Genomic DNA, 17,072 nt, shown 5'->3' with positions numbered 1-17,072 from the left:
TATATAACAGTAAAATGAGTTATCAAAAATATACTACAACTCGGTATTCTCATTAATTCAAAATCTGGATGATAAATTACTTTATACTGGATAGAAGATAACTGCTAATACTATTTTATATATTATGTTAATTAATATATAAAAATAATAATACTATTTTATAATTATAAAATTTTTTTATTTTTATTAATAAATAAATAAATATTCTATACATATATATATATAGAAAGATATATATATATATGCCATTTAAATATATAAATAGAAAAATTACCTTAAAGATAGTTATAAAATGATGTATTTAAATATACTTTATTAAACACATTAAATTATCAAATAAAGATATATTGTATCTGTTAAAATAAAATTATACTTTGAGTAGGTTATCTTAAATATTTCATATATCAACCAAAGAATATTTTAGCTTTTTGGTTTTCTATCATAAAATATATCCTTTTAAAATGATAGTTGATAATTTAATGAGAACTTTTTAATAAAAACTTTATTTTTAAATAAATTTTTAAAAAATTTGTAATAAAAATTTTAGCATCTTTAATTGTCGAAGAAATTATATATTAGCTTATTTAAAAAAAAAAAATGTTTATATGTTAATTATTTAAAAAAACAAAACAAAAAAAAAATAAAAACACAAAAATAGACATTATAATTTTTTTTTACTACTATTAAATATTTTTACATATAATTTTTTTTTCCATTATTTTAAAATAACAATAATAATAATAATAATAATAATATTAATATTTATTTATGTTATATTCAATTCATATTAATATCAGTGTTAGTTAATAAATGATAGTTATCCTTAGGTCAAATAGCATAAAATTTTTAAAATAAGAAATATATACATATATATACTTATAAACATATATATACATTATGAAAAATTGTTAAGCATTGTTTATGCACATTCAACATTTGTTTCTTTATCAAGTTATTTAAATTAATTATTCTCCCACATTCTTTGTTAAGGACTATTTTGGGAATAACATTTTATACTAAAATAAGGTTAAAAAAAATTTTTAAAACCCATAATATAGTTTCATTATCTTTTAAGATATAATTTTTTTTTTATAAAAGATATGTAAATAAGAAAAAATTTTAATCCACGTTTTGGTAAATAATAAAAGATAAATATAATATATTAAATAGTTTAAGATATTATATAATAACCATTAAACGTTCAACGTCTAATGATCTTTCAAAATTGTTTTAAACTATTTGAATAATCATATAAAAGATTAAAATGAATTATATATAAAGGATAAGAGTCAAGAATAATTTTAAAATTGAAAAAGCTATTTGTTTTAAAAACTAATAAACATTTATAAGTGAAATCAGAGCTTTAAAATATAAAAATATTATTTAAATAAAATTATAATTATATTTCTTATATTTTTCTTTAATAAAATATTCCATATTTATCACATAAGAGCCTACGTTTATCTTTATAAATTTTAAAATAATTTGCAACCTTTTTTCTTCATTGACAATATTTAATACACCACGTTTAATATTTAGAAACAACTATCATTTTTAATTTCTACAATTTGAAAAATTAGCAAAATTAGGGCATATATAAATGTAGCTTTAAAAATAATTCATAATGACAATATTAAAACAAATTATTGTTATTTATAAATTAATGGATAATATATTTGTAAAATGTTAAAAACTTTTTTCATTTTTTTTTTTCAAATCAATCTTAAAAAAATATTTTATAAAAAAAACGGCAAAACACAAAATAAAAATAAATCATGTCAAATGTAATAGCATATATAGAAAACAATATTTTTTTAAATTGTTGCATTGAGAATAAGATATATTATTTTTATAACGAGCCACTGAATTAAATTGTATCATATTAATGTAAAACAAAAAAAAATATTTTAAAAGATTAAATTTAATAATTTAAAAAAAAAATAAAATGTTAATAATAATTTAATAATTAAATATTTTGAAATTTTTCCATTTTAACAAATGAATCATAATTATTTAAAATTCTTTTGACAATGTCAGTTGATGAAACAAAATTTTCCCGTTGAGTTGGTAAAAATCTATTTGCCTCTTTGAATGGTTTATAACAATCTTCCATGCCAACAACTGGATACGGAATATTGTCATGAGCAACAATATCGATTTCATGGTGATTAATAAATTCAATTGTTGGATAAAATGGTGGATTCATAATTAACTCATCAACAAATTTACAAGAACGAACAACTTCACATCTTTCAAGATGATTCATTATAGGATATGATCCTTTATTTTTATATGAATCTTCATCTGTTACAACACCAACAATCAAAATACAATTAGGAACCATTTTTTTTATTTGTTCAAAAAGTTTTGCGTGCCCAATATGAAATAAGTCAAAAACTCCATCAGCATATATTTTTGGTTGCCTTTTAATGCTATCAAACTCTATTTAAATATTATAATATCTTTATATATTAAAATTACCTAGAACACCATTTTTTTTAATAATAACTTTTTGAGGAATAAATTCTTTTCCAATCATCATATCTTAAAAGAAACTTATAAATTTTACTATAAAGATTTTTAAACTTTGTGTAATTTACGTAAATATTTTTAAAAAATTAAAAAGCAAACTATTTAAAAATTTTTTTTACTATAATAAAATTATTATAAATAAATATATATATTATTTTTAAAAAAAATTTAATTTTCTTTATTACTACTTTTAATTAAAGTAAAAAGTTGTAAAATTCTTAATTAATGAAATAATAAATAAATTCTCATTTAATTTAATTTTTGAGATAGAAAAAAGTTAACATTATATTATCAATAATAGTATAATAATACATTTGTTTAAATTATTACAATTTTAAATAAAAAAACTTTCATTTTTTTTTACAAGTAAAAATTATTTTATTCAAACAAATTCCAAAAATATTTTGTATAAAAAAAGAAACCTTTGAATTAATCAAAAGTACTGATAAATTAACAAAAAAATTAATAAATATACTAATCTTTCTAGTTGATTTTTTTATAATTATACACATTTTAGATAAATTTGATTAAAATTTTATTATTTAACTAAACATCAAATTGTAAACTTGATTTACATTATAAAAGCACAATTTTATCAATAATATTAATAAATAATATTAAGAATTTTCATTTTTTTTTTCTTAATTATAAAACTAAATGAAAAGTATATAAACAAAAACACATTTTTTTTTAAATTAAAATTTAAACCATTTTTATGTTTATTCAAATTATTGTTTTTTATCATGATAAAATAAAATTTTTATTATAATATAAGAAAAATTTAATATATTTTTAAATTTAAAAAATAACTAAAAATTTGGTAAAAATATCTTTGTCAAATAATTTATTCACATATAATTATTTTTAGAAATTAATATTTCATAAATTTTATATTATGTTTTAAAATTTTAAATATTCTTAAAAGTAGTTTTTGATTATTTTATTAACTTCCTATCAAATTTATTTTTTTAAATTAAAATTTAATACGATGTGATGAAATATTTTGTTCTATTAATATAAAAATTCAATGAACTTGTTAAATAATTAAAAGTATTTTTAATCAACCAATGTTTTTTTGAACATTGAAAACAATTGAAAATTTATATTTCATTATTCAAATATCCATTTACATAAATTTTTATATACTTTTTAGTTTTGTATACAATTCTATTAAAATAGATTTTTTTAGAGATATAAATATAGATTAACTTTTAATAAATTAATTTACAATATGTCTAAATTTAACTTTAAATACTCACATGAACTTAAACTTATAAATTATTGAATCAATGATAATTTTAACGTTAAATTAAATAAAAATTAAAAAAAAATATTTGTTTTATTACATTTAACTTTTCTTTTGTTCATTTTATGATTATAAAAAATTTTTTTTATATCTAATAATGGTAATTAAAATAATAATAGATATAATACATAAAATGTAATTGAAAAAAAATGGTTCATGGTCATTTTAAGATTCTACAAAAAAACAAATAATTATTCTTACAAACAGCAAATATTCCTCATTATAATACTAAAATGAAACCAATATTTATTCAATTTTTAAATGATATTTTATGAATTAAAAATGTATATCTATTTTTATCGTATTTAGAATTTGCACTTTATTTTTACTTTTAAAATTTTTTGAAATATTACTTTTTAATGAACTATAAATATCTTACTATAATTATAAAAAGAATTTCAAGTTTAAAATTATTACAATTTACATGTTTTAATTAATATTGTATGCTTACAAAATATATTATATTTAAACAGATAATTAAAATAAATTTTAAATTATTTATGTATGACTATTAGAATATTTATGGTAGTTAGTAATATACTAAAATGAATAACTTAAAGTCATAAATTAACATAATTATAAAAATATATAAGAATATCAAATAAAATTTGTACATAATTTTGGACAATTTTGATTTATTGAAACATTTAAAATTTAAAAAATAAAATATAATAAGGATAACCAAAAAGAAAAATTTTAACGTTAAAATTTTAAAACAGTTTATAAAGTCAAAAATTTTTAGTAAACTCTTTCCTGTAAAATACTGTTTTATCATATCAAACTTTTTATATAGTAAAAATATAAATAAATTGTTAAATTCTACTACTTTTTCAATGACCATTAATGTATAATTTTCATTAATTAACAATATAATTATTGAATAATTTTCAAAAAATTTACATTAATTAATCAAATTTACCAATTATAATATTAAAAAAAATTTGTTAAAATAATTTATAATTTGTTTATCAATATGAGATAACTATATAAATTAATTATATAATGAATATATTTTAAAAATTATGAAAATTATTTTTTAAAAAAAAATATTAGCACAGTTTTTTTTATACTTTTAAATGAAAATTTTATATAATTTGTCCTCTAGCTTATTGTATTTTTTAAAAAAAAAAAAAGAACATAATATATAACTGAATAAAATTAACATTTTTACTATAAATAGAAATAAATTATTATAATAATTTATTAAAATAAATATTAAATGTTTTAATATTTAAAATTATTTAGTATAATAAATGGTTATAAAAAGTAAATAGGATCATTTAATCAAATTGAAATAAAATTTTAAATAAAAAATCTTACAGACAAAAAGATTGTGAAATATCATTTTAGATAAATTTAATAAACTTTTGTTATAGTATTTACGCAGACGTTAACTTAACATTTATAATCAATTATATCATAAATTAATGTTCAACTAAATAAATAATATTTTAATTTATATCAAAATTGGTTAATATGATAAATATAAATAAATTGTTAGTTTAAAAAATAAACATATTTGTATAAATTTGTAAATTTCTATAAAAGACAAGTCTATTTTTAGTATCAATAATATTTTTAAAGTTTTTTGATAAAGTAAATTAGTAATTATAAAAAAATACAATCTAATTATTAAACACTTTTATCAAATGTTCAAGTAAATACTTACATTAATGTATAAAATAATCTTTTCATTTTATTGATAATATCACTTAGTTTTAATGAATGTTAAAATTTTATCAGTAAATATATTTATTTCTAACTTCTTATTTAGACTAAAGAAAATATAATTGGCATTAATATGTTAAAAATTGTTATTAACATTATATACAAAAAATATATATAAAATTATTGAATAATTAGTTTTGAAATATTTTTACATATAATGTAATTTGAATAAAAAAAAATATAATAAAATAATACTAATAATAATAACATAACGATTAATAGTTGAAGTAATATAAATAAATAAATTAAGATATTAAAAGTTTGTCCGATTATACAGTAATAAATTTTATTAATCAATGAGTAAAGACATCGAGAATTGATAATTTATTTGAATAGCATCATATTGTATAAACCATCAAATTAATAAGAAGACATTATTTTTGTCGTCATTTTATTTAAAAGGTAGAAAAGAAAATTAAGTTAAAAAATAAGTGTAAATTTTAATTAATTAAATAATTATTAATTTGCACCATTTTTTTGTTATTTCTTATAAATTTATGTTCAAATTAAAATCTATGCATTCAAAGTATATCAATTAATTTATCATATGATTTTAAATAAACCAAAATTTATTTTGTTTTAGTATAAATATTTCAATAATTATTATAAATGATTTCATTTTATTTTTCCTAACAACGTTATATTAAAAAATAAAACATTCAAAGAACAATTTTTGAACTCATCTTTTTTAAATAGACTGGGTATATTGTATTAAATTATATACAAATTATTATTCACCATAACAATTATATCAAAAAAATTTATTGTTTTACTAAAAACATTAAATAATTAATAATATTTAAAAGAACAAATGTTAATATATTATTTAAAAAAAGTAACAATAATTTAAATTTTCAAAAAAATAAAAAAAAATTTTTAAAAAGTATATTACGTAGAAATAAATTATTAAATATAATTCTGTAAAAGCATACTTTCTTAAGGGAAAATGTTTCTTAAAAAATTTATTCATTTTTATATTAGAATTACAAATATTAATATTTTTTTATATTATTTATAATCGTTACATATTATACAATATGTATTTATCATAAAAAAATTTGTTCTATTAATAATTTATTATTTTTAAAATATTACTAATTTTCTAATTTTACTTTTTTTTTTTAAAAATATTATATTTTTTAATTAATAAAATTTTAAATTGCTATGAATAGTGAAAGAAACTAAAAATAAAAGTTCTAATAAAATGAAATATTTAAAATGTTTTCCTTAATTGTATTGACAAAAGTAAAATTATCTTAATCACATAATATCAGTCATAAAAAAAAAATAATTAAATAGTAATGAGAATTATTTTGTTAACCGGTTTTTTTTTACTTCAAAGATAAAATATTTAAAAGCTACTAAAATAAAATCAAACATTAAATTAAATTTTTTACATTTGTTAGATTGAATATGTAAAATTCATTTAATTTTATTAAATGTAATTATAAATTTTAATACATGTGTGATTTTATATTTTGATAAATTTTAACATTAATTTTCTTTTATATAAGTTAAATTTCTAAAAAAAAAAATTTTATTGGAATAAAAAAGATTGAAAATAAAGAATAAATATAATTAAAAATTTTTAAAAAATTCATTATCTAAAAGAAATAAAAAATATTTAATTCTAAAGAGTTAACCTTTTGGTTAGACAAATAATATTTATACCAATATTTAAGCAATTGTTTTATATTTTTATAACTAACATTTTTATTTATTTGGAATTTTTAAATTTATATTTGAAATTTGGTAGTAAAATTATATATAATATAAGAAAAAATGAATGTTATAGATAATATAATGTTGATTTTGATTGATTAAGTTCATCAAAACTCATCATGTAAATATTTATAAAAGATAAGTAAAATGATAGAAGTTTGGTCAAAAGTGATTTAAATAGTTATCTTTAATGTATATATTAAAATTAATATAAATATTCTTTGTATTTTAAATAATCTATAAGTTCTAGTGGTATGATTGTATATAACTTTTCTAATTCATTCCATCTTCCATTTGAATTTTTTTCCAAATATCTTTTTATTATACAATTTAATGATTGTTTTGATATATTTTTTAATGATAATGGTTTTGTTATCAATGAGAGAATAAATTTTGTTAAAATTTTTCTTGAAATGTTTTGCTCATCTCTATAATTATTAGTAATATCAGATAACATTTTCTTCTTTATAATTAATCTAAAATTTTTAAACTGATAAAAAAAAAATTTTTATATAATTACCTATATAAATTACATTTACTATTATGATTCATTGATGATATTAATATTTCAAGTGTTTCAAAGACATCTAAAAGTTTATTATTATTTTCTTCCATTGACAGATCTTCATCATTATTGTAATCTGTTAAATAATCTTTCATAATAACAATATCAATGCATGTTCTTCCCATAAAATCAAGTTGATCACAATTAGCACCATGTGATATTAAAAGATTAATTAATTTTGTATGGATATTTATTTCTTTACAAGCAATATGTAAAGGTGTATATCCATTTTTTTCTGGTAAATTAACATTTGCATTATAATCTATTAAAATTTTACATATAGAAAAGTGGTGATTTTCAATTGCATGTATTAAAGGTGAACGATGTAAGTTATCTGTTATATTAGGATCAGCACCATATTTCTAAATATATAAATTAATAAAATATATATATATATAGTTAAAAAATTATAAAAAAAAAAACATACTAAAAGTAAATGAACTATTGAATATTCACCAAATATTGAGGCAAAAATTAATGGAGTCATAACACTTCTATAATCATAAACAAACAATTTATTAACATCACATCCATGTTTTAATAATAAATTTACAACATCAATATTTTTTGTTTGTACTGCCAAACAAATAGGTGGTAGCCTAATTAAATTTGAATCCAAATTTATTTTTTGATTATGACAAAGTATAAATTCAACCAAATCTTGGCGATTTGCTTTTATTGCGACATTTAAATCATGTAACTGTAAAGATGAAATTGAATTATTTGGATCTTTATTCGATTTAATAATATTTCTTTTTTCAATAGTAGATTGTGAAATATATTCATTTTGATTAGTAACATACATAATACCTTTCTATAAATAATAGAAAAGAGTACTGGTCGAAGTTTAAATAATAATCTATAAAATAAAATGAAATGAACTATAAAGAAAAATGACATTCTATTAAAAACAAATTTATTTTATCAACAAAAGAACGGTAAGAATGATTTCTTTCATCAAAATCAAACATATTTCTTTATGAAATAAGAAGCTTTTAAGTCAATCTTAAAGCTCCTTTCTTTTTTTACTAGTTTTTTTTTATTACTTAAATTATTTTTTTTATATATCTATGCTAATTTTATATTTGTATATAATTATTTTATTGTATTACATATATATACAAATTATATTAAATAATACAAAAAAAAACATATGATATTTTTTATTTAATTTTATTCCTCCAATTCTAAATAATAATTTTTACTTTAATAAAGATAAGATAAAAGTTTTTTTGGGAGTAATTTCTTTGATTTTGATTATTAAAAAAAAAACTAAAAAAGATTGTGTCTGTGTATCTTTTTTGTTTACATTTTTGTGGAACGATTGTATGATTAGTTAAATAAGTATCATTTTGCAGATAGAAGTTTTTTTTTTCTTATCATTTCGTAATATGTTATATATATAAATGTATGTATTTATATATTTACATTAAAAGGAATACTTCTAATAGCAAATTATATATGTTTGTTTGTATTCAAATACATGAACATGATGATACACTCATTTTAGGATAGGTTTTTAAAACAACATTATCCTGTTCATCAAAATATAAAATTGTTAATGAATCCATACTTTCTGGGGCACAACAAACATTTGGTATACTTGGAATAATTTTCATGTTATAAAGTAATGATTGAATAATAGCATGATTAGAGTGATGAACATCTTTTGTTAAAGGAAATGAACAAGTTCCAGAACAATAATTTGCTTCAAAAACTTTTGGTGCAATTACTTTTGAACCCCAACCAATATCACTAAATTTTACTTGTAGTGTTCTTTTACCACATTTTTGAGTATCAAAATACCTTCCATCAAGTAATTTCAATCCAGCTGGTTTATTTGAATTATCGTCATTGTTATTATTGAATATGTCAATATCATTATCTTCTTTTGTATTATCATCTATGTATTCTCCAAACCCCATCATAGGATCTTGTAAATCATAATTATTTTTTTGTTTTTTACCTTTTCTATTTTTTTTTCTATTACCATTCAATATTTTAGGTCCTTTAACAACAAATTTATTGACATATTTCTTTACTGAATCTTCATTGTTAACACGATTTTGTGTATTGTATGTCATATAATCAACTTGTCTTTTTTGTCTTCCCATAAAATGTCTACCTCTATTAAATTTTTCACGACCGTTTATTAAATGATTATCTATATTTTCTTCACTATCTTCATAAGCCATTTTTTTAAGACGTCTATCAATAGCTTCTCTTCTTGATGCATCTGATTCACTATAAACTAGTAAAAATGGACTATTTGATTGAATAATATTTCTTAATGGTACATATTTTGAATTTTTTTTAAACTAAATAATAATATTAATAAAAAAAAATAATATATAATATTATATTTTAAAAATATAACTCACAACAAATATTAAAAAATTATTTTTTTCAATTCTTGCATTTTTTAAAGAAATTGTTACATTCCAAAAAAATAAATTATGTTCCAATTTTTTTCCTTTAAAATTTAATTCAAATCCATCACTGTCAATAGATACTACATCTGGTATTTGATAATTAAAAAGATTTTTTGGTAGATGCTTTTGATATATATAAAGATCACCTCGTAAAATCTTTAAATATTAAAAAAGAATTATTACTCTATTAAAATTAACAAACTTACCTCTTCAGAACTATCAATAACAGAAATATTAAAAACTAATGAGTCTTTGTAACGTATATCTCTAAGATCTAAAAATATAATTAAAAATTTAATACAATTTAAATTACTATTGTTTTAATTTACTTTAACTACCTCATTAATATTATTTACAAAATTGTAGTTATATTATTTTATCTTATATATATATATAATATAACATTTATAACAAAGTTAATATAAATTTTAAGTAATTACTTAATTTCAACTATTAGTAAACAGGAAGAGAATTATTAATTTCAATAGTATAAATATTTGTTGTTTCTACTTTCTTAATATTACAACAATTGTCAAAAAGAAATAATTTACAAAGTGATAGTTTAAAAATTTATCTAATTTAAAAAAGTTACCACTTATATATATATACATATATTTTTTTAAAAATATTTTTATATAATAATTTGTCACTTAATAAAAAAACTTACAAGGTATTGGATTAAATGAACGAATTATATTTGAATCACTATATGATAAATTAGCAATAGCTGATTTTGTATATTTATCAAATAAAGCTAACATATATTTTCCTGCTGGTGATGTAACTTTACGAGAATATTTTTGTGATGAATCTTAAAAAAAAAAATATTAATAAAAAAAAAAGCAATAAGAACATACTATGTGGATATTTGTTATAATTTAACATTTCTTTAACAGTTTCTTTCATTCCTTCATTTAAATGTTTTTTATTTTCCAAATCTTTTCCTTCAAAATTATTATATATTGAAGATGTTGTATATCCTGGTAATATAATCCAAAAAATTAGGATATTTATCCATAATTGTTGGATATTTGCTAACAACATTTTTTAAAATCTATTATAAAATTTTGATTGCAAAATTTCTAAAATAATGAACATAAATTAAGATAATTTTAATATATTCGCATAATAGTAAAGAAAAGAAAAAAAAAAATGTTTATTTAGTGTAAAGTGTAAAATGTTATATTGGTTAGTATATATCACAAAATACAGGAAAAAATTAAATAAAATAGTAGTTAAAAAAGTATTTGAAAAACATATGGCAATGGCAATTAAACAAGTTAATTATACTAAATGTCTTTGTAAAAATAACTTTACATCAGGTAGACTAATTCGAAGGACATAAAACTTATGCCTTTTTGCTGAAATTTGATCTACCGTATCTTTGAATGGGTCAGGAGTACATTTATAATACCCGCTTATTAATCATGAGTACATATTATATTAACCTTTTTTAGTACATTTTTTTAAAAAAAAAACATAAAAAGACAATATATTTCAAAAAAAAAAAAAGAAAAAACAAATGGACAAATAATTCTATTAAAAGTATATATATACACTAATATATATAATAAGATAATAAAAATATGTTTAAGGATAATAAAATGTATATCAAAATAAATATGTTTGCCGTTTGCATTTTAAAAGTTTTTATCTTTTTATTTATATCATTTCTTTTACAAAACTTATTATAATTAGTAAAAAAATTTTACTGATCTTTATTGTTCACAAAAGTAATCTATCATAAATCTTAAACTTTTCTATTTATCACATATTTTTATACGTTAATAAGATAAGATAAAAATGTTTAAGACATTTAATGAGCAAATGACCATAACTTATGTAACATCAAATTACTTTTTAAAAGTTATAAAGAAATAAAAAAAAAAATAATATATTTCTTAACTTATATTTTTTTATATTTTTTTGTTATTAAAAAAAATATTATATAAAAAATCTAAAAAAAAGGTAAAAAAAAATAAATTAAATTATAAAAATAAATATATATATTAAAAGAATTCAATTTTATAGTATCTCACCAGAGTTTTTAAGCTTGGATTTCTGGTTTTGTTACAAATTGACATTAACATCATATTATCTAATCATTCACTTACTTTAATCATTCCCACTCATTTATTATAAATATCTCTCATACATCTTGGAAAATCATTAATCTATACTAAAATAAATATTGTTTTACTTAAACTCTTTACATAAAATTAATATTTAAATATTAAAAGAATCTCGAAATAACAAAAGTAAAAATGTATAAAATTTATTGTCATACTTAACTAACAATTTTTCTTTCACACTAATCAGTTAAATTTATGATGCGCCAACTTACTATTAACATATATATCTATCAAATTTAATGGATTGTTGATAGTAGATAAACGTAATTTACCTATTGTTATATGTATCTAAGAAAAGATAATATTTTTATAAGACTATGATTAATGGTAACTTGGAAGAATAATATTTTTATTACAACAAATGTATAAAGATGATTATTCTATTGTGTTAACACTTACTATATGCCAATCAAAAATTATAATAAAACTTTAAAATATTATCTTATATTATTCTTTCTTACTGTCTTTAAAAGTATTCTTCAAATTTAACTTGAGGTCAATAGTCATTTTTAGAAAATAAATAAAAGATTAAATAGTAAGCATATTAAACAAAAAAATTAAGGTAATTAACTAACTTTAAATTTATATAAAAATTTCTGTTTACACATTTAGTAACCTATGTTTTTCATCTTTCGTAACATATCTTATCATATTAAAAATATTAAAAGTTTCAATAAAAATACATTTTTATCATTTTTTTTTAATATTATAAATATTATAATATATATATATTTATATAACATAAAATATAAAAATAATCAAGAAAAATAGGTATATAAAATTTTTAAAGAATTATAAAATAAAAAGAGATTTAAAATTTGAATAGTGATTTATAATTAAAGGATACCAATTTTATAAATAATAATATCAATGATAGCTAAATTAAACTATAAATATTATAAAAGAATAACAATAGCAAAGCATAATTATTTTCATTTGAATAAGTTATATGTTTTTAATTATTATCCTTTTCATCTATAAATGATCTACAATTGGCTACTGGATTATTTATTCTATACAATTCTTTTAACAATTCCATTAATCTGAAGGCAAAACTTTTAGAACTTTAAAGTATCTTATAGAAAATTTTATCAACATCTCATTGTTTATTTAAATTGCAATTGACATATGAAAGTTTCAATTATACCTAATCAAAGTACCTTATGCCGACTATTAATATAATATATATATGGATATTATTTTAATATTTATACAATTATATTTAATAAAGTTTTAAAAATATTAAGTAATTAAAATTATTAATCAAAAATTAATATAAATATTTTTAAATAAAATATATCATTTATTGCAAATATAATCACAAAAAGGCAATTTTAATATTTTAATTTGGGAAATTTAAAATGTTATTTTTAATTAGAAGGGACGTATAAAGGATGAACGTGAGTTATGAATTTTTCTTATAATTTTTTTATTTTTAAATAATTTTGTCTTATTTTTTGTTGATTTTTCTAATGGTAAATCCATTGAATATGTTTTGTATTGTATTGGTTTTTCATGTTTTATGATTTCAATATCAGAATAAACTGAGTTATATTCAGTAAAGTCATCCTGACTTGGGAAGTCATTTGGAAATGTGGCAATATTTTCAATACCATTCATAAAAATATTATTTGTTGTGGAATTTTCGGTATTGTTATTAGATAATAATTTTTCTGTCTTATTTTCATTTTTTTCATCAAAAAATGGTAATGCTGTTGTTGATTGTATATTAGTATTAATGTTTTCAGTAAACATTTCTTTTCTTGTAGTTCCATTATTAAAAAATGTCTTCCAATAAAATTTGGTTTCATCACTTTTATGAGAATCAAGTTTTGGATTGTTAATTGAATCATTATTTTTACTAATATTGGACAAATTGGTATTATTTATTGTTTGATTACTAATAATTAACATATCTTCTTTAATCATTATATCAATTTCATCATTTTTGTCATTATTAAATGAATCATTTTTGGTAGTAAAAATCTTATGTTTATCATTTTCTAATAAAGTTATATTATTATTTAAGAAAGAAGATGATATTTCTTTATTGTTATCTATATTTGATGTCTTATTAAGTATAGTATTTTCTTGATCATTTGTCATTTCTGATACTTCTTTTGTATTTTGAAAGTTTGTAATATTTTTATTGTTATTGTCTTTTTTTTTAATATTATCTGTAAGATTAAAATTACTATTAATCTTAATTATATCTTTATTAATAGTAGCATCCAGTTTATTTGATGTCATTTCTACAACCTCAATCTTTGAATATCCCATTCTAATTTTACGTCCATTTTTTAAATTACCACGTTTGTAAGGAACAAAATTTGGTATTTCATTATGATTTATATTATCACGTTTTTTACGAGTTGAAATCACTGAATCATCAGTAAAAGCACCAGTATTATCAAAAAAGTCATCAAAATCATTTGTATCTATAGTTTTATCTTCATCATTTTTTGCATCATTCATTTCATTTGAATTTTTTTTTTCAAAATTATTATTCATTATTTTTTCCCAGTTTTTTTCTTCTTTATCTATTTGTATATCTTGTGATGGTAGTATAACAGTTACAGTTTCTATATCTCCAATTTTTTTATCTTTTTTATTAATTGTTGATTTATCATTAACAAAGACCTGTTGTTGTTTAACATTTTTATTAATTGTTTGATGTAAAAAATTTGCATCAAAAGATTTAACTTGTTTCATTTCATCAATATTTTCATCATAAGAAAACATAATATCATCAGTATTTAAAAAATCATTGTTTAAATTGGCATAATCTGGACTTGTCATATCGTTTAATGAATCTCTTTTAACGCGTACTAAAAAAAATTTAAATAATAATTATAATTTTTTTAAAAAAAATAATTAATGAAATACCTAAATAATTTATTTCTGATGATGATTTAGTCTTTTTTTTAATTTTTTTAACCATTGGTCTTACAGTTGTCCGTTTTTGTGGATTTATTGGTAAATTAGAAAATATAGTTATAGCTAATTCAGGCTCTAATGAATCAATTGAATATCGATGATTATTTTCTTCATCTTTTGAAAATTCTAAATAAAGATCTTGTGGTATTGCATGAAGATAAGATATTAATATAAGTAATATAATATTAGATACAAACATAGTTTTTTTTTTATTTGAAAAAAAAAAGTTTATATATATTTATATATGTAAATTTAATAAAATAAATGTTAGAAATAGAAAATGTTTATCCAAACACAGGAATAAGTGATGTATTTTAGTAGATTTTTAAATATAATAAAAATGTGAGTTCTTTATTAATTATATTTTCAAATATTTCCCAACCTACATATATATACATATATATATATAAATAAATAATTATAACTCGTTTTTAAGTTGTTAGCTTCTCCAAATTCTTCTAAAACTACCCTTGATCCAAAACTATCACAAAAATTGTATTATTGACATATTATCATAATAAATCAAATTAAATTTATCTGCCTTATAGAATTATATTAATAACAAATAGTAATAAAATTTTGGATTGTCGGGATGAGGTGAATTTATACATAGATGTTTAAAACAAATTAGCAATATTTTTTTTTTGTTATTAATTATATAATATATTTATCTTTTATAATTAAAACTGGAAGATTAAATATTATTGATAAATTAAATAATAATGCATTATACTTTCCTTAAATGAATTCTTCATTTAATATTAATTTTTACAAATTACCTGATATTTATGTGTAATCAACAGTAATGACTGAAGGCCAAAGGCTGTTTGTCATTCATAAATCATTAAAAGTTATATATTTGATGAAGTACTTTTTATTGAGAAGTTATTTTCAATAAATAATAAACATTTGAAAAACAAAAATGTTAATATATTATCATAGTACTTATAACTATATAATTATCCTATTTTAAAAGAAATAGATTTTTAAACTAATTTTTTTTTATATTATATTATATAATAATGTATTGTTTTACAAATTTTAATCCATCAAAATAAATCTTTTATGTTTCAATAATCATAAAACATACATGTTATTTTAAGAGACTATTTATTAAAATAAAAAAGAAATTACAAATTTTAAATATAAGAAAGTTATTAAAAATTATTTAAAACATATTACTTAATTTATTAAAAATAATATAAAATATATTATTTAATATGCTGACATTTTTGCATTGAATCTTGAAAACAGCAATTGAAAATTATATAAAAAAAATTTAAAATTCATTTATTAAAAATTTTGTTAAAAGATATTAAGTCTTGGAATACAAAGTTTTTCTAATGTAGTTGAATTACAACGATGAGTGCAACAAAATTCAGTTAATTTTCCATATAAATATTTTTGTTCATCATTTGTTGGTTCAATTTTTTTATTTAAACTTTTATAATTCATCTTCATCGTATTTTCAACACCAACTAAAGAAATTTTTTAAATAAATATAAAAAAATAAATGAAAACAAAAACTTACTAGTTTTTTCTAAATGAACTTTATAATTATGGCACCATTTAGAAAAAAATTGTGACAATTGAAAACCGCAAACTCTTATGCCATTGACGTCATCATTGTAAACAAATCTAGTATAACTTCCATCAATTTGAAAGTTTGAAATGACAAATAAAATGACGATACATGTTGTGAAAAGATTTTTTAACAT

The 17,072-nt window shown here is 17.4% G+C and overlaps 5 protein-coding genes across 5 annotated transcripts; all 5 read right to left on the bottom strand.

Annotated features, from left to right (window-relative positions):
* Nucleotides 1-1,966: 1,966 nt before the first annotated feature.
* On the bottom strand, nt 1,967-2,542 carry SRAE_X000046500 (Cytidyltransferase-like domain and Rossmann-like alpha/beta/alpha sandwich fold domain-containing protein; the record flags this gene model as incomplete). Its single annotated transcript, XM_024644813.1, has 2 exons — nt 1,967-2,442; nt 2,482-2,542. The coding sequence occupies 2 exons, from the start codon at nt 2,540-2,542 to the stop codon at nt 1,967-1,969; spliced, it is 537 nt and encodes a 178-aa protein (XP_024510334.1).
* A 4,951-nt stretch (nt 2,543-7,493) lies between these two features.
* On the bottom strand, nt 7,494-8,411 carry SRAE_X000046400 (Ankyrin repeat and Ankyrin repeat-containing domain-containing protein; the record flags this gene model as incomplete). Its single annotated transcript, XM_024644812.1, has 4 exons — nt 7,494-7,764; nt 7,809-8,215; nt 8,281-8,347; nt 8,407-8,411. The coding sequence occupies 4 exons, from the start codon at nt 8,409-8,411 to the stop codon at nt 7,494-7,496; spliced, it is 750 nt and encodes a 249-aa protein (XP_024510333.1).
* A 917-nt stretch (nt 8,412-9,328) lies between these two features.
* SRAE_X000046300 (Transforming growth factor-beta, N-terminal domain and Transforming growth factor-beta, C-terminal domain-containing protein) lies at nt 9,329-11,329 on the bottom strand (the record flags this gene model as incomplete). Its single annotated transcript, XM_024644811.1, has 5 exons — nt 9,329-10,171; nt 10,235-10,441; nt 10,492-10,559; nt 10,953-11,096; nt 11,143-11,329. The coding sequence occupies 5 exons, from the start codon at nt 11,327-11,329 to the stop codon at nt 9,329-9,331; spliced, it is 1,449 nt and encodes a 482-aa protein (XP_024510332.1).
* Nucleotides 11,330-13,791: 2,462 nt separating this feature from the next.
* Nucleotides 13,792-15,553, bottom strand: SRAE_X000046200 (Hypothetical protein; the record flags this gene model as incomplete). The annotated part of the gene is made up of 2 exons (XM_024644810.1): nt 13,792-15,245; nt 15,304-15,553. 2 exons carry the CDS (start codon nt 15,551-15,553, stop codon nt 13,792-13,794), a joined length of 1,704 nt encoding a protein of 567 aa, XP_024510331.1.
* A 1,106-nt stretch (nt 15,554-16,659) lies between these two features.
* Nucleotides 16,660-17,072, bottom strand: SRAE_X000046100 (Insulin-like domain-containing protein; the record flags this gene model as incomplete). Its single annotated transcript, XM_024644809.1, has 2 exons — nt 16,660-16,832; nt 16,886-17,072. The coding sequence occupies 2 exons, from the start codon at nt 17,070-17,072 to the stop codon at nt 16,660-16,662; spliced, it is 360 nt and encodes a 119-aa protein (XP_024510330.1).

The sequence above is a fragment of the Strongyloides ratti genome (genome assembly GCF_001040885.1).
Source record: "Strongyloides ratti genome assembly S_ratti_ED321, chromosome : X".
In the NCBI taxonomy this organism is placed as follows: domain Eukaryota; kingdom Metazoa; phylum Nematoda; class Chromadorea; order Rhabditida; family Strongyloididae; genus Strongyloides; species Strongyloides ratti.
The sequence above is the reverse complement of the archived record's forward strand: the minus strand, read 5'-3'. Positions and strand labels throughout refer to the sequence as shown.